The sequence below is a fragment of the Oncorhynchus mykiss genome, chromosome 13 (genome assembly GCF_057628025.1).
Source record: "Oncorhynchus mykiss isolate SJ-2025 chromosome 13, ASM5762802v1, whole genome shotgun sequence".
Taxonomy (NCBI): domain Eukaryota; kingdom Metazoa; phylum Chordata; class Actinopteri; order Salmoniformes; family Salmonidae; genus Oncorhynchus; species Oncorhynchus mykiss.
In genome coordinates this window covers 17,658,597-17,683,451 of record NC_143034.1, presented here as the reverse complement: position 1 = coordinate 17,683,451, position 24,855 = coordinate 17,658,597, and the positions used below count along the sequence as shown (strand labels likewise).

The 24,855-nt window shown below is 44.7% G+C and overlaps 1 protein-coding gene across 1 annotated transcript in view; it reads right to left on the bottom strand.

Annotated features, from left to right (window-relative positions):
- Positions 1-15,721, bottom strand: part of cacng2b (calcium voltage-gated channel auxiliary subunit gamma 2b) — an 83,438-nt gene extending 67,717 nt beyond the window's left edge. The window contains 1 exon segment of the mRNA XM_090195536.1: positions 13,241-15,721. Within this exon segment, the coding sequence (XP_090051662.1) occupies positions 13,241-13,466 (226 nt within the window). The 5' untranslated portion in view covers positions 13,467-15,721.
- Positions 15,722-24,855: the final 9,134 nt, after the last annotated feature.

Sequence of the window (24,855 nt, the reverse complement as noted above, 5' to 3'; positions counted from 1 at the left end):
TTAACTAGGCTTTCGAAAACCTTAGAAAGGCAGGGTAGGATAGATATAGGTCTGTAGCAGTTTGGGTCTAGAGTGTCTACCCCTTTGAAGAGGGGGATGACCGCGGCAGCTTTCCAATCTTTGGGAATCTCAGACGATATGAAAGAGAGGTTGAACAGGCTAGTAATAGGGGTTGCAACAATTTCAGTAGATCATTTTAGAATGGGAGGGTCCAGATTGTCTAGCCCTGCTGATTTGTAGGGGTCCAGATTTTGCAGCTCTTTCAGAACATCAGCTATCTGGATTTGGGTGAAGGAGAAATGGGGGAGGCTTGGGCAAGCTGCTGTGGGTGGCGCAGGGCAGCTGTAGAAAAATGCTTTTTGAAATTCTCAATTATAGTGGATTTATCGGTGGTGACAGTGTTTCCTAGCCTCAGTGCAGTGGGCAGCTGGGATGAGGTGCTCTTATTCTCCATGGACTACAGTGTCCCATAACTTTTTTTAGTTTGTTCTACAGGATGAAAATGTCTGCTTGAAAAAGGTAGCCTTAACTTTCCTAACTGCCTGAGTAGAGTGGTTCCTAACTTCCATGAGTTGCATATCACGGGAGCTATTCGATGCTAATGCAGAACGTCACAGGATGTTTTTGTGCTGGTCAAGGGCAGTCAGGTCTGGAGAGAACCCAAGGCTATATCTGTTCCTGGTTCTAAATTTCTTGAATGGGGCATGCTTATTTAAGATGGTGAGGACGGCATTTTTAAAGAATAACCAGGCATCCTCTACTGACGGGATGAGGTCAATATCCTTCCAGGATACCCGGGCCAGGTCGATTAGCAAGGCCTGCTCGCTGAAGTGTTTTAGGGAACGTTTGACAGTGATGAGGGGTGGTCGTTTGACCGCAGACCCATTACGGATGCAGGCAATGAGGCAGTGATCGCTGAGATCTTGTTGAAAACAGCAGAGGTGTTTTCAGGACCAGCTTGCTTAGGGGACTCTTCTCTAGGTTAATCTCTATGTAGATGATGGCTTTGTCATGGAAGGTTTGGGAATGGCTTCCTTTAAGGTGGTTGTAGAATTGAATGGCTCTTTTCTGGAGTTTGATAATTAGTGGGTATCATCCTAATTCTGCTATGCATGCATTATTTGGTGTTTTACATTGTACACATAATATGTTTTTGTTGAATTCTGCATGCAGAGTCTCAATTTGGTGATTGTCCCATTTTGTGAATTTTTGGTTCCCTCTCTCTCTCTCTCTCTCTCTCTCTCTCTCTCTCTCTTGCTCGCTGTCTCAGAACTCCTTAAGGTGTCTGCGTACTAGGTTCAGTTTGCTCCTAGCAGAAGCCATCTAGGCAAAGCAATTTTTTTATTTTAGCAAATTGATTGTACATTCAAATAAATAAATATCTCATTTACATAATATTTCACACCCCTGAGTCAATAAATGTTAGAATCGTGTTTGGCAGCGATTACAGCTGTGAGTCTTTCTGGGTAAGTATCTAAACTTTTTCATTTATAATTCATTTATAACAATTTCGAAGAACATAATTCCACCTTGACATTATGGGGTATTGTGTTAAGGCCAGTGACAAAACATATATATTTAATCAACGGGTGTAACTCAATAAATAAATCAATTAAAAGTCAACGGGTGTAACTCAAGAAATCTGTAATAAATGTATACTTTTTTTCAGAGGAGATCTTATTTGCGCAATTTTACATCTAACTAAGGTGCAAAATTTCTCAAATGAAAAGATGCGCATGAAAACGAGTTGTCTTTTGTTGAATGACAACACACACTTCATTGAAGAATCCTTACTGTTGACCAATCACTGACGAAGGAGAGAAGACTTCGGCTACTGAAATTTGGCTTCCCTCAAGCTAAACTGTAGTGTGCACGAACAGCCGAAAAAAGCCTTTGCGGACACCGTTACAGCCAACACACAGCACCCCACCACACACACTCTGACAGACATGTAAGCCCCACCTGGTCAGGGTAGAACCCATATAACCCAGGTCATCATGGGCCAGGATCCATCAAGAGGGGGCCTGACAGCCTGGAGCTCCAGGGCAAAGCACCACAGCTGGACATATGGGGCACTTTGGGGCCATCACTCCAGACCGGACCGCTGAACTGGGTCCAAATGGATCAGATAAGAGTGAGGATATTTGGGGAGTGGTTGGAAAGTGGACACTGGAGTGTGTCCCAAATAGCACCATGTTCCCTAAATAGGGCACTACATTTGACTAGGGCCCATAGAACTCTGGTAAAAGTAGTGCACTATGTAAGGAATATGGTGCCATTTGTGATGCAATCACAGTAGAATGATGTACAGATGGGGGGTCGTCCTGATCTGTGACTATCACTCAACCACTGCAGTGGTGGTTTAATGGAATGTATCAGTGTGTGTATGTGTCTGTGAGTGCATGCGTGTGTGTGTGTGTGTGTGTGTGTGCGTGTGTGTGTGTGTGTGTGTGTGTGTGTGTGTGTGTGTGTGTGTGTGTGTGTGTGTGTGTGTGTGTGTGTGTGTGTGTGTGTGTGTGTGTGTGTGTGTGTGTGTGTGCATTAATGCCTTCAGATTGGTTCACAAATGAATTTGTTGATGGATGAAGGGTCCTATTGCAAGCCTGTAAACTTGGCAGCTCTCCACAGATATGTACAAGAGAGCTCCTCTCCTATCTTTGCAATTGTAGCTTCTGTCGGACTTTGGGCCATGTGTGCCATCTATCCAACTCTATGCAGAGATGGTCTTAACCGGCATATCTGGGCCATTTTCGATTGAGACCCCTAAAAAACCTGCAATGTGATTGGGTTAAGACCCAAAACTGGGGGGTGAATCGTGCTGTTCCTGAGCCTGTGGAAGCTCTTTACAGAGGCCAAAACTTCCTGTGAGATGAAGAGCGCTGTAAAAATAGTAACAGTGCTGATGATGATGATGTTTCTGATAATCATAACTGCAGCACTAACAATGCCAATACTACGCTACAAAGGCACATTTCTTATACTATTAATTATACTATTATTAATTATACTATTAATACTTATACTATACTTATACTACATGACATATTCTGATCAACTGGCTTGTTCTTGTGTCAGGAAACTAAATACCACGTTAATCAGATAATATAACTGGCCATTACAACAGATCAAAGATTTTTGACCAAATTCCTAGTTCCTGTGTTTTGCCTTTGTCGGGCAAAATAGCTCTTCTGCCTATTAGCATAATTAATGTCATTCCGGTAATGCACTCAAACACCGAGACGTCGCTCAGGATGCGTCACCCACACACACACACACACACACACACACACACACACACACACACACACACACACACACGTCAAGACTGGCCTCTTTAAAAATAGACTTGCAGTCATTTCTTACATCGTGAAGATAAACAGTACAGTACTTCCATTCTAAGTACAGGCTCATTAACAGCAGTAACATGGTGAAGATAGAGATGCTAGGTTAATGTGGAAGATACAGATTCTAGATTCATGTGGAACATTCTGAATGTTCCAGTGTGTGTATCACAGGTGGTTGGTGGCACCTTAATTGGGGAGGATGGGCTCGTGGTGATGGCTGGAGCGGAATAAGTGGAATGGTATCAAATACATCCAACACATGGTTTCCACGTGTTTTAGGCCATTCCATTCGCTCCGTTCCAGACTTTACTATGAGCCATCCTCCTCTCAGCAGCCTCCACTGGTGTGTATTTGGACTTATAGTAAAGCTAACTGGCCTGGGTTAGTCTAGGGTACTGTAGGTAGATATATACATATAGGCCAGCTGTGCTGTGTTATTAAAGATAGCCCAGGCTGCCTCAGGGTAAGTGACATGATTCTGTGCTTCACTGCAAGACTATGGTAATGGACGTAGCTAGCTAGTAACTACTGTAACAGGATATAGCCATGGAAGTAGCTAGCTTGTAGCTACTGTAACAGGCTATAGCCATGAAAGTAGCTAGCTTGTAGCTACTGTAACAGGCTATGGCCATGGATGTCGGTAGCTAGTAACTACTGTAACAGGCTATGGCCATGGACGTAGCTAGCTAGTAGCTACTGTAACAGACTACAGCCATGGAAGTAGCTAGCTTGTAGCTATTGTAACAGGCTATGGCCATGGATGTCGGTAGCTAGTAACTACTGTAACAGGCTATGGCCATGGACGTAGCTAGCTATTAGCTACTGTAACAGGCTATGGCCATGGGCGTAGCTAGCTTGTAGCTACTGTAACAGACTATTGCCATGGAAGTAGCTAGCTTGTAGCTACTGTAACAGGCTATGGCCATGGATGTCGGTAGCTAGTAACTACTGTAACAGGCTATGGCCATGGACGTAGCTAGCTAGTAGCTACTGTAACAGGCTATGACCATGGAAGTAGCTAGCTAGTATGCAACTACTGTAACACGCTATGATCATGGATATCGCTAGCTAGTAACTACTGTAGCATGCTATGGCCATGGAAGTATGTAGTGCACCCATGCCCAGGACAGATAGGACATCCTGGGCCAGGATCTATCAGGAGGGGGCTTGACAGACTGGAGCTTCAGGGCAATTCTCCACAGCTGGACACATGGGGCTGTATGGGGCCATCACTCCAGACCGGACAGCTGAACTGGATCCAACTGGATCAGACTTGTTCAAATACGAGTTGGCACAGGGGGGACGTGGTTATAAAGGGAACACTGGAGGGTGTGAGAGGTATGTGTGTCCCAAATAACAACCTATTACCTATATAGTGCACTACTTTTGACTAGGGTCCATAGGACTCTGGTAAATAAATTAAGGAAAAGGGTGAAATTTGTAATGCAACCATAGTAGAATGTGGTACAGATAGGTGGTGGTCCTGATATGTCGACTGAGTTGTGACTATCACTCAACCCAATGGCAGCAGTGTTGGTTTAATGGAATGTGTCAGTGTATGTATGTGTGAGTGCGTGTGTGCACACACGTGTTTTAATGTAATGTATGATAATGCATCCATGTTGGCTCACAGATTAATTTGTTGATGGATGAGGGGTCCTATAGCAAGCCTGTAAAGATGCCAGCTCTCCATAGAAATGTACTAGAGAGCTCCTCTCCTTGCTATTATTGAACAGGCTTTGGAACAAGTGTATCCAACTCTATGCAGTGGTGGCCTTAACCAGATCTGGGCAGTTTTTGATTGAGACACCAAAACAACCATGCAATTTGATGGGGATAAGACCCAAAACTGGGGGATGAATTGTGCTGTTCCTGGGCCTGAGGAAGCTCTCTATGAAGAGGCCAATACTCCCTTTGAGATGAAGAGGCTGTACAACAATACTACTGGTGCTGATGATGATGATGATGTTGCTGATAACCATAACATGATGCCAATAGCTCTTCTGCATATTAGCATAATTAATGTAATTCCGTTAATGCACTCAAACACTGAGAAACACACAAGTCAAGACTGGCCTGCTTAAAAGATGTCTTATTAATTGTGTAATTGTGTAAATGTGAAGATAAACATATTCTACATACAGACTCTAGATGCATGTGGAAGATTCAAATTCTAGATTCTATTAATGTGGAAGATTCTAGATGCAGATTCTAGATACACGTGGAACGTTCTGGATTCATTGGTATCCTGTAAGGTAAGGTCAGATGTGTTCCAGTGCGTGTATTTAGGCCTATGGTGAAGCTAGCTTGCCTTGGTTAGTCTAGTGAACTGCAGGAAGTTACAGTGCATCGGGAAGGTATTCAGACCGCTTCGCTTTTTCCACATTTTGTTACGTTACAGCCTTATTCTAAAATGGATCAAATTGATTTTTCTGTCATCAATCTACACACAATACCCCAGAGAATTTCTTACAAACATATTCAAAATAAAATACAAAAATATCACATTTACATAAGTATTCAGACCCTGTACTCAGTACCTTGTTGAAGCATCTATGGCAGCGATTACAGCCTTGTGTCTTCTTGGGAATGACGCTCCCCTCAGGTGTGATTACTACCTCTGGAGGTTTAGAGCTTGAGGTAGTCACCTCATACAAGTACTTGTGAGTATGACTAGATGGTACACTGTCCTTCTCTCAGCACATATCAAAGCTGCAGGCTAAGGTTACATCTAGACTTTGGTTTCCTCTATCGTAATTGCTCCTCTTTCACCCCAGCTGCCAAAATAACCCTGATTCAGATGACCATCCTAACCATGCTGGATTACGGAGACATAATTTATAGATCTGCAGTTAAGGGTGCTCTCGACCGGCTAGATGTTCTTTACCATTCGGCCATCAGATTTGCTCCTTATAGGACACCTCACTGCACTCTAAACTCCTCAGTAAACTGGTCAACTCTGTATACGACCCACTAGTCTGCAAGTCCCACTAGTTGATGCTTATTTATAAAACCCTCTTAGGCCCCCCTCTTACTCCCCCCTATCTGAGATATCTACTGCAGCCCTCATCCTCCACATACAACACCCGTTCAGCCAGTCACATTCTGTTAAAGGTCCCCAAAGCTCACACATCCCTGGGTCGCTCGTCTTTTCACTACGCTGCAGCTAGCGACTGGAATGAACTGCAACAAACACTCAAACTGGACAGTTTTATCTCAATCTCTTCATTCAAAGACTCTACCCCAGGCGAGCAACACCTCGAGACTACCTTAATAATAGACATTGCGCACCAGCTGTTATTGACAAATAGACACAGACCCCCACCCCTTGTCTTACCGGATGTAGCCGTTCTGTCCTGCCGATGCACGGAAAACCCAGCCAACTGTATAATATCCATGTTATCGTTCAGCCACGACTCGGTGAAACATAAGATATTACAGTTTTTCATGTCCCGTTGGTAGGATAGTCTCAAACGGAGCTCATCCAGTTTATTCTCCAGTGATTGCATGTTGGCTAATAGGACGGATGGTAGAGGCGGGTTACCCACTCATTGACGAAGGCACCCTGATCTCCGCCCTCTGTATTTCCTTATTTTATTCATGTGAATGACAGGGATTTGGGCCTTGCCTGGGAGCAACATTAAATCCTTTGCGGCAGACTCATTAAATAAAAAAATGTTGTCCAGTTAGCGGGGTGAGTAATCGTTGTTCTGATATCCAGATGCTCTTTTCGGTCATAAGAGACGGTAGCATCACCATTTTGTACAAAATAACTTACAAACAATGCCACAAAACACACAAAATAGCACAAATGGTTAGGAGCCCGTAAAACGGCAGCCATCCCCCCTGGTAGTCATTCAAGAATTATGTGAAACGCTATTATTGTACACTTGTTAAGCACATTTTTACTCCTGAACTTATTTAGGCTGGCCACAACAAATGGGCTCAACACTTATTTCTAAAAGCATAATTCCACTTTTACATTATGTGGTACTGTGTGTAGGCCAGTGGCAGACAATCTCAAAATAATCTATTTTAAATCCAGATTGTAACACAATCAAATGTGGAAAAAGTCAAGGGGTGCGAATACTTTCTGAAGGTACTGTATAGGCCTGCTGTGCTGTGTTATTAAAGATAGCCCAGGCTGCCTCAGGGAAAGTGACAGGATTCTTTGCTTCACTGCAAGACTATGGTCATGGAGATATATAGCTAGCTGGTAGCCTAGCTTCTATAACAGGCTATGGCCATAGAGGTAGGTATTTAGTGGCTTCTATAACAGGCTATGGCCATAGAGGTCGGTATTTAGTTGCTACTGTAACAGACTATGGCCATGGAAGAAGCTAGCTAGTAGCTACCATAGCGAGCTATGGCCATGGATGTAGCTAGCAAGTAGCTACAGTAACAGGCTGTGGCCATGGATGTAGCTAGCTAGTAGCTACTGTAACAGACTATAGCCATGGAAGTAGCTAGATAGTAGCTACTGTAACAGGCTATGGCCACGGACGTAGCTAGCTAGTAGCTACTGTATAAGGCTAGCTAGTAATTCATAGTAATTACTATGAATTAAATCAAAATTAAATCAAATGTTATTGGTCACATACACATGCGTCTAGTTCCACAGCAATATCTAACAAGTAATAGCTAACAGTTCCACAACAAATACCTAATACACACAAATCTAAGTAAAGGAATGTAATAATAATATATAAATATAAATATAAGAATGAGCAATGTCAGAGCGGCATTGGCTAAGATGCAATAGATAGTATAGAATACAGTATATACTGTACATATGAGATGAGTATTACAAGATATGTAAACATTATTACAGTTAAATTATTAAAGTGACTAGTGTTCCATTTATTAAAGTGGCCAATGATGTCAAGTCTGTATGTAGGCAGCAGCCTCTCTGTGCTAGTGATGGCTGTTTAACAGTCTGATGGCCTTACAGGCTATGGCCATGGACATAGCTAGCAAGTAACTACTGTAACAGGCTATGGCCATGGATGTACCGTAGGTAGCTAGTAGCTCCTATTGAAGGCTAGAAGGATAGGATTAGGAAACCTATGAAGGTAGCTAGCTGGCTATACGGCTAAAGGTAGATAATGTAGCAGGCTAGGGCGATGGACATAGCTAGCAAGCTTAGGCTAAAGTTAGCAACTGTAGCAGGCTAGGGCCATGGATATAAAGTGGCTAGCTGGCTATAAGGCTAAAGGTCCCTATATGCTTAGAAAGTGGAGACGTCATAGAATGTCAAAGAGTAACATTGCTGGAGACACCTTGACGTTTTGGGGACACAGTCGAGATTGTTAGCAATGAGATTTGTGTTGGCTAATTAATGGCAAATAAGTCATTTTTTTTCCTCGCAGTTAGCCAAGACATTTAGCTAGTCAGCTAGAATTGTTCACAGTAAGTTAACAATCGCTTCTACATAATTTTCTTAGCTAGCGTAGTAGTGTTGCCGTGTCCATAACAACCTGTCTACAAAAATGACGAGGCGTCTCCAGTTCTGTTTATATTTTACCCTCGTAAATACACATGACCAGCATCCACGTGTAACCACTTTTTATGCGTATTGTAGTGGGCTATCACCACCTCATTTCAAGGCAATAGAGATAGCTGCTGTGGACCTGTGGAGGAACTGTGTAGTTAGTATATTGCATGGGAGAAAGGATGAATGATCTACTGTGGTAAGCAGTTCTCTGACAGGTCATGACAATACAGACTGGGAGAGGGGCAGGAAGAGAAAGAGGGAGTGGAAGAGTATCTGACGCCACAGTGTAGTCAAAGGACTCTGTCAGACTTCAACCCACACATACACACACACACACACACACACACACACACACACACACACACACACACACATACATACACACACACACACACACACACACACACACACACACACACACACACACACACATACACACAAACATTCACACACACACACACACACACACACACACACACAAACATTCACACACACACACACACACACACACACAAACATACACACACACACACACACACACACACACACACACACACACACACACATACACACACACACATACACACATACGCACACAGGCTTATGCACAGACACACTGTGTTGGAACATGATTGAACACCCACGTCAAACCACCAACGTAATCCATCAATCGATGCTGTGGCATGTGTGATTTTCACATTGTGGGGGTCAGCACTGAATGGGCGAGGTTGGCCAACAAATGTTTGAAAAAAAACATTTGAGTCATTTAGCAGACGTTCTTATCCAGAGTGACTGACAGTAGTGAGTGAATACATCTTCATGCTGTTTAATACTGGTCCCCAGTGGTAATTGAAACCTCAACCCCGACATTGAGCCATGCTCTACCAACTGAACAACGCAGGACCCAACTGAGCCCCCCCCCTCCCCCCACCCCACCCCCCACACACACACACACAGACATACCCCCACCTACCTACCCATTGTGTCTCATTATCAATAATACACCACCATTTCACCAGACCAGACATCGAATCACTCTGTCTGGCACACACACACACACACACACACACACCTACCTACCCATTGTGTCTCATTACCAATAACACCCCACCAGTTCACCAGACCAGCCATCGAATCACTCTGTCTGGCACACACACACACACACACACACACACACACACCCCATTGGGCAGACGCCAGTTCAACGTCTAGTTTTGATTTACATTTGGTTGATTTGTCAACTAAAAGTGAATTCAACATGAAATCAACAACGAATGTCATCATGTCTTTGTATTTAGGTTAAAAGTTGGGTGAATAATAATACGAAATGCCCTTCTGTTGATAATTTTTTTCAAATCCAACCAGTTTTTCACGTTGATTCAACGCCATCACATTGATCTTTGGTTGAAGTGATGTGGAAACAGCATTGATTCAAACAGTTTTTTGCACGGTGGGACGGGTGTCACATTAGTATTGAAATGGCTTTGACCCCAGAGGCAAATAACAAAATAAGGAGGTCAACCCCTGGTCCCCGACCACCTGGGTTTTATCCCAACCACATTCACACACACACACACACACACACACACACACACACACACACACACACACACACACACACACACACACACACACACACACACACACACACACACACGCACACACACACCACAGGAAGTTGGTTGCACCTTAATTGGGGAGGATGGGCTCGTGATAATGGTTGGATCAGAATTAGTGGAATGGTATCAAATACATCAAACACATGGTTTCCATGGTTTCCTGGTGTTTGATGCCATTCCATTTGCTCCGTTTCAGCCATTATTATGAGCCGTCCTCCCTTCAGCAGCCTCCTGTGGTACACACACACTCACACACATGCTGAGCAGGAAAATCAGCAATTGTAATATATTACGGAAAATCAGGAATTCTATCAGGGAATGATTACATAAAGAATGGGAAGTCCAATACAACTTCCATTTCAGGCCATGGGCTGCTGGCAGGCTGGCTGTGACATATAATATCTGCGTCCCGTATTGCACCCTATTCCCTATTTAGTATACTACTTTTGCCCAGGACCCATAGGGAACTATATAGGGAATAGAGTGCCATTGGGATGTAACCTAGGAGTGGCTGGATGTTACAGTTACTGTGCGTGACGTCTGTGAGAGAGAAGCACGGCCTTCTGGGATTGAAATTGCCCTCGGGCAACTGGGTCAAAGTTAGACGTTGGTCTCTCTCTCCCTTTCTCTCTCTCCCCTTCTCTCTCCCCTCCTCCTCACTTCTCCCCCCTCCCTCCCTCCCTTGTTTTCTCTTTCACTCACTCACTGAATCTCTCTCTCTCCCTTTCTCTCTCTCTCTCTTTCACTCACTTTCTTTCTCTCTCTATCCCTTTCTCTCTCTTTCACTTACTTTCTCTCTCTCTCTCCCTTTCTCTCTCTCTCTCCCTTTCTCTCTCTCTCTCCCTTTCTCTCTCTCTCTCTCTCTCCCTTTCTCTCTCTCGCTCTCCCTTTCACTCTCTCTCTCTCTCTCTCCCTTTCTCTCTCTCTCTCTCCCTTTCTCTCTCTCTCTTTCACTCACTTTCTCTCTCTCTCTCCCTTTCTCTCTCCCTTTCTCTCTCTCTCCCTTTCTCTCTCTCTCTCTCCCTTTCTCTCTCTTTCACTCACTTTCTCTCTCTCTCCCTTTCTCTCTCTGTCTCTCTCTCTCTCTCCCTTTCTCTCTCTCCCTTTCTATCTCTCTCTCGGCCTCAGAGACAGCCAATTACATAATGACATAACAGTCCGCTCAGCATGTGCCAAAAGTTCGCAAAGAAATCATACACAACAATCAAAATATGACTGTGGACAACAGGCACCATTAGAAACACATGAAATACATCTGAGCCTCTGTATTGTGTGTGTGTGTGTGTGTGTGTGTGTGTGTGTGTGTGTGTGTGTGTGTGTGTGTGTGTGTGTGTGTGTGTGTGTGTGTGTGTGTGTGTGTGTGTGTGTGTGTGTGTGTGTGTGTGTGTGTGTGTGTGTGTGTGAAGATTGAAGCTGCTGGAGCTGAGTGAAGAGTAGAGTGTTTGATTAGCAATGTTCTACATCAGACACAATCACAGGAGAACAGTACTGAGTCTGACTTTCATGAGCGCACACACGCACACACACACAGCTACACAGCCCTCTACTGTGATGAGTAAAAAGGCCAATCTACATGTAAACAACGCAGCAACCAGATTAGGCCCATGCAGGGCAGGCTGAGCTCTGAACACACTCCACAGGACACACACAACCATACACACTCACACATTCACACACACACATACACACTCACACATACACACACCACAAGGGAGGATGTGATGTCACAGTCAGAAGATATACACTGAGGACCAGGAACGAATCAGATCTTAGACTACGCCTGCATTCCAAATGGCACTCGATTTCCTTACAGTGCACTATATGGGCCCTGGTCAAAAGTACGAAATTAGTGCACTATATAGGGAAAAGGGTGCCATTTGATACACAGCTCAGAGGCTAGAGAGGAGAGGGATCTAGACCAGACTAGGGGCATACCTTTCAAGATACACCAGTAATCTGATGCCAAGGCTGCTTCCCAAATGGCACCCTATTCTTTTCATAGTGCACTACTTTTGACCAGAGCCCTATGGGCCCCGAAAAGTACAGATGCAGGATCTTAATTTGATTACTCTTTTGTTGCTGAGAAATGCAAACTGACTGTAGTATATTTGAGTTGCCACGAAAAATGTATCAACCCCTATAAAAATTATAAACCACATACTAAATCACATTTCCTGTGGCTTCAGCATTATTTTCATGCTGTAACAATCTGGCTCAAATTAAGATCCTAGATCTGTAGTTTCCTATACAGGGAATAGGGATGCAGATTAAATCTGTACCTAAATACAGAAAAGGCTTTTACTGATCCAGGGTCAACCGTACGCCTGATCCTAGACCAAGCCTTACTCTCCAAGCAACCCAGGTATGCTTCAAACTGATCCTACATCAGACAGGCATTGTCTTCCATGCAGCGCTGGTGAGCTTCAATCTGAAGAGGCCTACATATTACTAATCCAGTGTTTTGGGGTGGGCGATCGTACTGATCCTAGACCAGGCCTTAGCTGACCTTCCAGGCAGCAGAGAGTAAGCTGTTAACTGATCCAGTGCTTCTGGGTGGACCGTACTGATCCTAGACCAGACCTTAAGCCTTAAGACAACTGCAGAGACCAACAAGGCCTGCAGGTACCTACAGGAACTGATTCTAGACCAGGCCTTAGCTTCCAAGCTACACTGTTAACCTGATCCAAGATTTGTACTTAAACTGAAGAGGGCTACAATTACTGATCCAGTGTTTACAGGAACTGATCCTAGACCAGGCCTCAGCCTCCTGATCTTGATCTTACCTTCTAGGCAGCAGGTCCGCCACAGGCCAGAGTGTGTCATCACCTCCTCGTTCTTCTTCACGGTCTCGTTCTCGTTGTTGCTCTTGGATTTGCACGTCCCTCGGGAGTACAACCAGTAATCCGTCCCCACGGCGATGGTCATGAGGCTGAAGGCGGCGAACGCACCGACCGTGGTCAGCAGCATCTGAACTCCGCGGTCAAACACGCCCATGTTGCCGCATTCCATGAAAGGGGAACCCCCTTTCCTCTTGACGAACAGGAAGTAAATGTTGGTCAGCTTGTGAGACCACGGGGTGGAGGCAGAGGCGGGAAATGGGCCCTGGTGGTGGGGGGGGTGGTTTCCACGGGCCCGAGGTGGGGGGGTGTCGGGGGGGGAGGCAGGGGAGCTCGGGGGGAATCGTATGGTTGGTTTTCGGGCGGGGGAACTGACACAGGTGAGAAATTAGGTGATGGAAGGAAGATGGTGTGTGTTTGGGCCCTCTAAGGACGAACGTGATAGGCCAAGCAGCCTCTATGAACAAACGTGATAGGCCTAGCAGCCTCTACAAACAAATGTGATAGGCCGGCCAAACAGCAGAGGCCTACTGGTTTGGAGTAGGGCTACAGACCCTAACCAGAGTAAGTGGAAAGCTACCAACTACCTGCTGAAAACAGCTAGCCTTCAAGTAGCATTGACATTTATCCTCTCTGTCCTCTCACTAGTGATGTCACACGTGTTACACGACTTCTATCTGGAAAGTGTGCGATAAGGGGCATGTGTAGGGGAACGGTCCAGCACAGCACCCACTCACACAAACACACTCACACTCTCACACACACTCACACACGTTCTCACACACACTCACACACAGGGAGTTCAGATTGAACGGCCAATGGGATTAGGAGGAGGCTGGGAGATAGGTCTAATGGTAGACCCTACTGATTTCCTAAACCCTCTGATCCACAATTTAAAAAGACTTCCTACCAATTAGAATAGGCCTACCGAAAATCTACTGACAATTTTCTGACAACGTTATTCTAACCTGCCTGGTCAAATTCACATGGAATCATGGAGTCTTGTCAAGCATCTTGCCTGTCTGTCTTTGGCCTATTATTCTATTCGGCAAAGAGAGGAGAACAGGGAGGGAGAGAGAGAAAGAGAGGGAGACGGGGTTGGGGACTTGAAGGTAGAGAGGGACACTGAGAGGAAATGAAACAATGAACAATCATTCAAATGAACGCATTCAAATGGTGCCCCAAAACCAACATAACGAAATACTCGGCAGGGGCAGACATGAGGGCTTGTCTTAGATCAAATCAAATAAACAACCATCGGGGTAAACGAGGGAGAATTATCGAATTCAAGCCCCGAATCCAAATGAATAAATATAATCAAGTCACAACGCAAAACCCCAGCCCCCTAAAAACGGAGTAGCTTCGTCGTGGAATAAAAACAAAAAGATCAGCACCGCTATAGGTTTCCTTTTTCCTAAAATTCTGGTCCCCAGTTTCCATATGTAGAATCGAGAATGCGGAAGGTTACCAACGAAAATTGAGCTGTGTTAGAAGGAGGAGAGGTACCGATGCAGAACCTTGGAGCTCTGTGGAGAGAGGACGCATCCAGCCATCCAAGCCGACCATTACTCGTCATAGAGCCGGGAAGAGGCAGAGGATATGGCGGGGGCGCCGGAGGCGTTGGTGCTGCTGGAGCCTCTCTGGTAGACCAACGAGACTGCTGTTGCTGCTCCGGTATCCAAATTATCCTCGGTGGTTATATCACAGGCAGACCCGGAGCCGATGCCGAACCGCATACACCGTCCGCGCGCCATGTAAAAAACGAAAAGATAAAAAATAAATGAAAAGGTCAAAATGCAGGCTAGTCCACGACGCAGGCGGAAAGAGATCAGGCTGAAATAAATAACATCATGCCTTGATGGTGGTCTGTTTCGTCAGTTTCCACCTCCCCGTGTGGTTTTTCTTGCCGCCTTGAGAGGGAAGTGGAGCCGAGAGAGAGAGGGGGGGGGGGGGGGGGGGGGGGCGTTTGAAGAAAAAAATCGACACAACCAGAGAGGAGGTCCACGGCTCCAAGCACAGCACACACTATATGCCAAAGCAGTATAGCACGGGTGCGGGTTTTTCCGGTCTGGGGGGGTCCAGAATTGAAGTCAACCCGTTATATTAGTATTCCCTGTGTATGTTTAGAAAACATGTTTAGAAAACATACACATTTCAGTCCATCTCCTGTATTTATTTGTATTGTCTTGTGAGTTTTGACGAGGGGCGATGCGTCTTGCCGGTGTGTGTTGCCACCGATTCCCCTTTCGTTGGGGGGAATTGTTTGTCTTCACACGGTCTCCAATGAAAAGCGCCACCGAAATGTGCGCTTGTTGCTGGAAAGAGTTGAACGATTTCGGGAGGGAGGGCGGGGGTCGGAGTGGCGGGGGAGGGCTTGGAGGAGGATGCCCGGTTTTGCCGTGGATAAGAGTGTGAGAAGACAGGAATGAAAGAGAAGCGATTGGTTGAGTGGGTTAAAGTGCTCGGCATGCCGTTTATTTATATATTTGTCGTGATGACGGGGATTTGTGAGTGTTTGTTGTTGTGAGACTATGTGTTGTGTATGGAGGGGAGGAAAGGGGGGGAACCATTTATTTAGTGTTTTCTTATATAGGTTACAGTTTATCATAGCTACACTCACTCATCCCTAATAATGTGCTTGCATTAACATGTCTTAATACAAACGAATATAAATATCGGCCTATGCAATTTAGGCTGACAATATTATTGTCGCATACTAGTGTTGAATATTTGTAGGTCTATACCTGCTTATAAGTGTGTTTTTATGTAGCCTACAATTACTTAGCACTTTGGGGCCATTCCTGCACAATCCGGCATGACAAACCATGCCTATTCCAGTAATCTCTCCCCCACGCACCGGCTCGCTCGACGCCGATCGCTTCTCCCGGCCAAGGCTCTCGTTCTAATATGGTGCTGAAACGGACAGCTCCGCGTCCCCATTCTAACCGCTGTGTTCTGTATTTTACTGCAATTGTCTCCCCCTTGTGAAAGGCTGTACCAGAGCCATGGATTTAGATTCATATACATAGAATATATTAGAAAGGGTTTGGAACCTCTAACCCTGGCAAGAGTGGGGAGGGTCTCTGATCAAAAGTAGTAAACGGGGAATAGGCTGCCATTTGGGACATGGTGTTTTAGAGCATAGGAACACAAACTCTCAACGTCACTTGTTGATTAATGGGTATTTCGGTGACGTTGCAGAGAGAGAGAGAGATGCTGAGAGAGATGCTGAGAGAGAGGATGAGAGAGAGATGAATACAGATAAAAAAGAGATAAATAAAAGAGAGAAAATACATAGAGGGACCAAGAAAGAGGAAATAAAGACAATGAGAGAGGGGGGGGGGCGAGAGAGATGGAGAGAGAGACAGACAGAGACAGAGAGAAAGAGAGGGAGAGAGGGAGACAGAATTAAGGAAAGCTTTGACTATGTACAGACTCAGTGAGCATAGCCTTGCTATTGATAAAGGCTCTCAAGAGAAGACAGGCTATGTGCTCACTGCCCACAAAATGAGGTGGAAACTGAGCTGCACTTCCTAACCTCCTGCCACATGTATAATGTATGATATTAGAGACATATTTCCCCCAGATTACACAGATCCACTAAGAATTAGAAAACAAACCCAATTTTAATAAAGTCCCATATCTACTGGGTGAAATACCACAGTGTTCCATCACAGCAGCAAGATGTGTGACCGGTTGCCGCAAGAAAAGGGCAACCAGTGAAGAACAAACATCATTGTAAATACAACCCATATTTATGTTGATTTATTTTCCCTTTTGTACTTTTTGCACATCATTGCAACACTGTATATAGACATAATATGACATTTGAAATGCCTCTTTTCCTTTGGAACTTTTGTGAGTGTAATGTTTACTGTTCATTTTTTATAATTTATTTCACTTTTGTTTATTATCTATTTCACTTGCTTTGGCAATGTTAACATATGTTTCCCATGCCAATAAAGCCCCTTAAATTCAATTGAAATTGAAATGAAAATTTTAATTGACAGAGTGAGAGACACAGAGAGACAGAGAGAAATACAGAGAAGGAGAGGGGGAGAGAGGGAGAGAGAGAGAGACAGAGAGAGGGAGAGAGAGGGAGAGAGAGAGACAGAGAGAGGGAGAGAGAGAGAGACAGAGAGAGGGAGAGAGAGAGACAGAGAGAGGGAGAGAGAGAGAGACAGAGAGAGGGAGAGAGGGAGAGAGAGACAGAGAGAGGGAGAGAGGGAGAGAGAGAGAGACAGAGAGAGGGAGAGAGAGCGAGAGGGAGAGAGGTGGAGAGAGAGAGAGAGAGAGGGAGAGAGAGAGGTGGAGAGAGAGAGAGAGAGAGAGAGGGAGAGAGGGGGAGAGAGGGAGGGGGAGAGAGAGGGAGAGAGAGAGGTACAAAGAGGGAGAGGGAGAGAGAGGGAGAGAGACAGGGAGATAGGGAGAAAGAGGGAGAGAGGTGAGACAGGTTAAAGAGAGATGATAGAGTTGTGTATTTGGAGATACAGGAGGAGACACAATATGACACAACAGACTGTGCTGCTGGGAGACAATGTCAATGACCTGCAGATACACAGTTAATGCTGTCTCGTACTTGTGTGTTTGTGTGTGTGTTTTGGCACTGCCCTCGAGAAAGGCAGCTGGGCATGGTCCTCTCTGTTTGTCTCTGTTTGTCCAACTCACTGATAATAGTCAGATCACACAGAGTATTAGACAGATTACAGCAGCTTTACAGATACATGAGCAAACCCACTGCTGGCTTACACCAACTCTCTCTCTCTCTCTCTCTCTCTCTCTCTCTCTCTCTCTCTCTCTCTCTCTCTCTCTCTCTGCGTGCACTCTCTCTCTCTGTCTCTCTGCTATCCTTTCTCCTCTCCCTCTATATTGCTCCCGCTCCCGCTCTCTCTTTCTCATTCTTTCTCTCCGTGCCTCAGGGTGTCTCTCTCCCTGTATTACTGCAGGATACCGAACAATGTGGATAAATTAGTTACCTGCCGACCTGCTGAAACCTGGCCTACTACTGAAGTACCCGCTCTCCTGTCCTCCTTCTCTCCTGTCCTCCTTCTCCCCCTGACTGCAACCAGCAATGTCACACTGGACAGAGAGAGAGAGAGAGAGAGAGAGAGAGAGAGAGAGAGAGAGAGAGAGAGAGAGAGAGAGAGAGAGAGAGAAGAGGGGGTACAACCACTGCTACAGAGTAATACTAAAATAAAATGAGAAATAAAGGGTTGACTGAGTTAATAGAACGATAAAGAGGGAAGCTGGTTAATTGCTTGTTAATTCTCTCCCTGGGAGCCCCGCTGATACGGAGGTGGACTCTCTCTCTCTCTCTCTTCCTCTTGTCTTCCTCCGCCCTTCTTTTCTCTCTCTGGTGTAAAGGCTATCCCACAGCGGCCTCCATCTCCTCCGCCCTCCTTCCAACCCAAATGGCACCCTATTCCCTACATAGTGCACTACCCTGGTCAAAAGAAGTGCACCAGGTTGGGAATCGGGTGCTATTTGGGAACCAAGCCTTAGAGTACCGATGTTAATGGGGGCAAAGGGAGGTAGAGAGGATAGGGTAGAGAAAATCTCTCTCTCTGTCCGTCTCACTTTGCATTTTGAGCAGTGAGTCAGGGGAAACTTGGTTACGCTTGGGGCTTTATTTCTTTCTTTCTCTCTCTCTCTCTCTCTCTCTCTCTTGCTTGTTCCATCCTCTTCCTCTTTACTTTCTTCCTCTTCCTCTCTACTCCTGCTCTATCTGTGTCTCCTTCCCTCTCTTCTTCTCTCTGTGCATGTGGTTCCAAGGACATCATTATAAATAAACTTCCTCTCCTCCTCTGTAGGGATGGCTGGTATTCACAGCACGGCCCTAGCTGCAGCCCTGACACACTTCTCCAAGCACAGTGGCCCACATTCAGCCTGCCCCAGGGCCTATGTCACCGATATGACAGGCTAATGTCATGATAAGTCACTTCTTTGTCATGATATGTCTCCAAGCACAGTGGCCCACATTCAGCCTGCCCCAGATCCTATGTCAGGCTAATGTCATGGCAAGTCACTTCTATGTCATGAAAAGTGTCAAAGCACAGTGGTCCATCACTCCCTTTGAAGGGTATATTACTGGAAAATGTCCAAGTTTATCAGTAAACTAACAGAATATTGGTATCTTTCTATGGTGTTATTTTATTTTATCAGATGACATCTAGTGGCCTATTTGGGTACTTCTGATTATTACAGGTCTCTGTAATTATCTCTGGCCCTCTGTCTGGCCTTAAAATATCTACAATAATCAAATAAGATGAATTTAAAATAAAACATTATTACAACGCTGTAAAACATGATCTTAAATACAACCACCAACTTACTGACTATCGTTGGTGTTTAATATGAGGGTTTTAGCATTACATATAATTCATTCCATTTGTTGTATTATTGTATTGTTTGACTATGTCTTTGTTGTAAATGTGTTGTTGTCAAACTGGTGGCTGTTGTGAAAAAGGTCAACAGTTGGAAGAGTTGCAGAGTTCATTGAAAACAACGGCGTTGTTGTTTAAGTGCTTTTTCCATTAACTAGGCTATTTCCTCTTGATCCATATGGTCTATCCACTAGAAACTTATGGACAATATGGACACAGATATAAAAACATGTATACTATATATGAATACATGTTTTAAAAGTTATTTGAATATAAATTACCAAAGTTACCATATATTACCAGTTATTTAGCCAAATTAATTACCAAGATTCCGGCAGCTTTGGCAAATGACTGGTAGCTTTCCAACCCTAGTGAGTAACCATCTAACGTCAAGTTGTAAAATCCCGAACTTCCACTTTAAGTCACACCAATGTCACAGTTATGGGACATTCAAATTGTCTTCTTCTTTCTCTCTCTCTCCCTCCCACTCCCTTTATCTTTCTCTCTCCCTCCCACTCCCTTTATCTTTCTCTCTCCCTCCCACTCCCTTTATCCTTCTCTCTCCCTCCCACTCCCTTTATCCTTCTCTCTCCCTCCCACTCCCTTTATCCTTCTCTCTCCCTCCCACTCCCTTTATCCTTCTCTCTCCCTCCCACTCCCTTTATCCTTCTCTCTCCCTCCCACTCCCTTTATCCTTCTCTCTCCCTCCCACTCCCTTTATCCTTCTCTCTCCCTCCCACTCCCTTTATCCTTCTCTCTCCCTCCCACTCCCTTTATCTTTCTCTCTCCCTCCCACTCTCGTTAAAGGGCTGGTAGACCCTGATTAGAATGCGGGGGAGAGAGCCACTGCTGAACATTTTTAATATATTGATTACCCCCTTAACAGAGAGAGGGAGAGGGAGAGAGAGAGAGAGTGAGAAAGAGAGAGAGAGAAAGAGAGAGGGAGCAAGAGAGGGACACTGAGAGGAAATGAAACAATTAATTAAAATGGTCCAAACAGTGAGTAGAAGTAAGTAGCCCAATACTATTTGCAACACACACACACACACAACACACACTCACGTACACACAATGTGAGGATACTGCGCTGCCCTGTCCAGGCCTATATGAACTCCTCATATGAACATCACAAGTGTCGGGGCTCCGTGGTCACCATGGTAACAGGTTCAGGGGGGCAGTGCCATGGTGTGTGTGTTTGACTGTGTGTGTGTGTATATATGTGTGCTATGACTGCGTGCACGAGTGTGTGTGCTACTGTGTGTGTATGTGTGTGGTGTATATGTGTGTGTGTGTGTGTGTCTGCATGCAATGTGTGTGTGGTTGTGTGTGTTTGTGCCGCTTCCCTGTCCAGCTGTGGTAAAGAGAAAGAGAGCGAGAGAGGGAGAGCGAGCAGGAGAGAGCGAGAGAGAGAGAGAGAGAGAGAGAGAGAGAGAGAGAGAGAGAGAGAGAGCGAGCAGGAGAGAGCGAGAGAGAGAGAGAGAGAGAGAGAGAGAGAGGAGGTTGGGACCACGGGATGGGATGCCAACAAGAGGGGTCCACAGAAAAACATACAAATGTGCTGACTGCTCAGTTTCCATGGGAACGGCCCCTCCCCCTTCTCCTCCCTCCCTCCCTCCTCATTGCACTTGCTAAAGCATGATGAACCTTGCTCATACATCTCACCTTGTCTTAATAATGTCTGTCTATGTATTCCTGGGAGTGCTCACATATTGTTGTCTCTATTTTTCAGTTGTGTTTATGCAATCATCTCACATCACAGTTCTGTGTGTGTGGACCCTCTGACCCCTCACCCCTCTCCCTCCCCTCACCCTCCATCCGTCTCCTCCCTCCCTCCCTCCCTCCCTCCCTCCCTCCCTCCCTCCCTCCCTCCCCCTGAACACTGAACTACTGGAAATACACATTTTAAAGACATTATCAGAGATTCATCCAGGATAAACACTGTGTGACACCCGTGACATCTCAATGACATCTCAATGCGTTAGTCAGTCGATGCGTTTCCTCGGTCATTGAATCATGGCCTGTGGTTCTGTGGTTTCTTCCACATCCTCCGCTAAAACCTGGGGTCACACTGCATCCCTATGGACGTTCAGTGAAACTGCATCACAAAACTTGAAAATGACATTTCCATAAGAAGATGTGTGTGCTTGCCAGTCTTGAAGTATTTATGGTTGTGAAATAGTAGAAGTAGTGGTAGTGACTGCAGTAGAACATGTTGTAGTAGTAATGGTAGTACTATGGTTGCTATAGGTGTCATGGCGTGGCCCTTTCTGGGTGTAGATCGTGGCTTCCCCCTCTCTCACTCTCTCCTACACCCAGGTTCTGTTATCTCAGGTCATAAATTCCTGGTGGAGACTCTTTCCCCCTTTTCATGCAGAGAGAGAGACCACAGAGTGAACAAAGGACTTTGCGTGGCCGAACTCCTAAATCCCCAAAATGGGAAAATGAAACTCTAGGTCCACTTGTGAGAATGTGGGAAGGGGCCGTGGACACTTAAGGGACAGTTATGTTGAAAGTGTTTCATTTGGTGACCTCACGAAGGACAGGAAACACAGGTAACTATATCTCTGAATGTGCACATTTCTCAATTATGGTGTTTGCATCTAATTGTTGTATAAAATGAATGAGTAAAGATGAAACTATTTGTGAAATGATGTAACATGATGTTAAACCTTTAATTTTGAGAGAATTGTATTCCCTGTAAAGTTTAACTAGTCAGCGGCCACGCCCCCTTGAGCACAGACATGATCTGGCGTCATGGAACCACCTTTTCTATTGTTACGAATAAAACCCCCTCCTGAGGAAATCCTCTTCAGACCACGCATACTTCAGTGTAAGCTGAGGTGGCAAAAGTTTGTGTACCAAGACTAAGCAAACCCACTGCAGGAGCTGTGATTGCAAATAGTTGAGTACCAAAACTAGAAAACTATGCAGCTTGGAGCATTGGCTACACGGTGTCATCCCGCCGAAGATGGTGCCTCTTCCTGTTCGGGCGGCGCTCGGCGCTCGTTGTTGCCGGCCTACTAGCTGCCATCGATTCCTTTTTTTTTTGTTTCTGTTAGTTTGGTCTAATTGGTTACACCTGTTTTGAGTTAAGTTTTGTTTGTGGGCTATTTAAGGGCACTAGGCCCGCTGGATATTGTGCGGGCTTGTTCTCTGTTTTATGATGTTGGATTATTTTGTGGTTTCTATTTTTCCGGACAGTTTTAGTCCTGTTTGTTTGGACGGGTTATTTCATGCGCCCTTGTGTTTGGCATGTTCGTTTTCACTGTCTTTGGAATTAAGACCCACGTTGGGAACTAACCTGCTCTCTGCGCCTGACTCCTCCACCCACTATCCCTAGAAGCCTTAACACACGGCTGGAAATGGTTCAACTCTCAGACTTTCAATCCCTACAGAATAAGAGCAAATCTTAGATACTAATTACTAGTCTGCAACTAGAAAATGATGTAAACCTGGGATGCGAATACCGACAACCGCCGAGACATCTACTCTAAGAACATAACAACAGACTGTCACGTTGGTCATAACGAGGAGACCAGGGCGCAGCCTGATAAGAATACATTCTTCTTTAATAAACGAAGAACACTAAACAAACTAACAAAACGAACCTGCCGCTATTTACAACAAGTGCTGACATGCAACTACACATAGACAATAACCCACAAAACCAAAATGGAAAATGGCAACAAAAACAGGATCCCCAATCAGAGACAACGATAAACAGCTGCCTCTGATTGGGAAACCAATTCAGGCCACCATAGACCTACATTTACCAAAATCTCATAGATGTACAAAATCCCTAGACAAGACAAAAATACACATACCACCCTCGTCACACCCTGACCTAACCAAAATAATAAAGAAAACAAAGATAACTAAGGTCAGGGCGTGATACAGACACTATCAGGAGCCGCCGATAGAGCTACCACCATGAGTAACCAGAGACTCTCTGATGAGCTGACTCTCCCGCAGACGGACCGACGATTCCAACAGAGAAGACAACAACGACATATGGGCGTAAATATATTGATTGCAATTATTCCCGAATGAGCGAGCGTTCATGTGCAAAGGATTAGCATTTCAATTAATATAATTATCCACTGTGTGTAGTGATCCATTTAGTCTTTCCCGCTCTTTTTCAGTCAACACTCCTTTGTCCACCAAGCCGTCATATGGGTTTAGCCCACTAGGGAATCTTCCCTGTCATTGTTAGTAACCAATATCTACTGTTTGTTTGTTTATGCATTTCTGTGGTTAGTAAATAAATTATTAAGCCAATTGGCGTATGGGTGATTTATAGTAAAGGCTGGGTGCGTGCAGATAACCAACAATTTACATGTTTCAGATGAGACTGATGTGAGGTAAAGAATAATTCATTAATAGAAGACTAATTGATCAGATATTAAAATATCTGAAGAGTTATATTCGAATATTATAACTTTGTAATCTGAAGATTTTCCGTGGTGCCCCGACTTCCTAGTTAATTACATTTACATGATTAGTTTAATCACGTCATAATAATGACATAGAATTGATTTGATAAAAATAGCAGACTTCACATTTAAGGATGCCAAAGATATGACATAAGCTATGGGTTGGTTATAGTGACCTATTTTGGGGTGGTTTGTAGGTGGGGAGTTAGTATAGTGGATTATAGTGGGCTAGTATAGAGTGAGTACCACAGCATCTTAAGCCATATAATCTGCTTTTAAACTCTATGTGGGCGGGAATATTAAAGATATAATGTGTGTTTTGAAGCTTTTGGAGGTAGAAAAACCTTATCCAATGATGCTTAGGTGGATACAGTGAATGAGCCATCAACAGGCTTACCATTGTATTCAAACTGGTTGGGTAGGTTAGGCCTCCAGAACATTCCCACATGCCTCTGTCACATACACCACCGTTCAAAAATTTGGGGTATCCTTGTTCGCAGGTGTGCGAGACGATGGTGACAGGTGTCAGGGATAATCAGCAGCCTGATGACCTAGAGGCTGGGAGGGAGGATGCACTACCGTTCAAAAGTGTGGGGTCACTTAGAAATGTCCTTGTATTTTGAAATAAAAGCACATTTTTTGTCCATTAAAATAACATCAAATCGATCAGAAATACAGTGTAGACATTGTTAATGTTGTAAATGACTATTGTAGCTGTAAACGGCTACAGTGTAGAGGTGGGAGA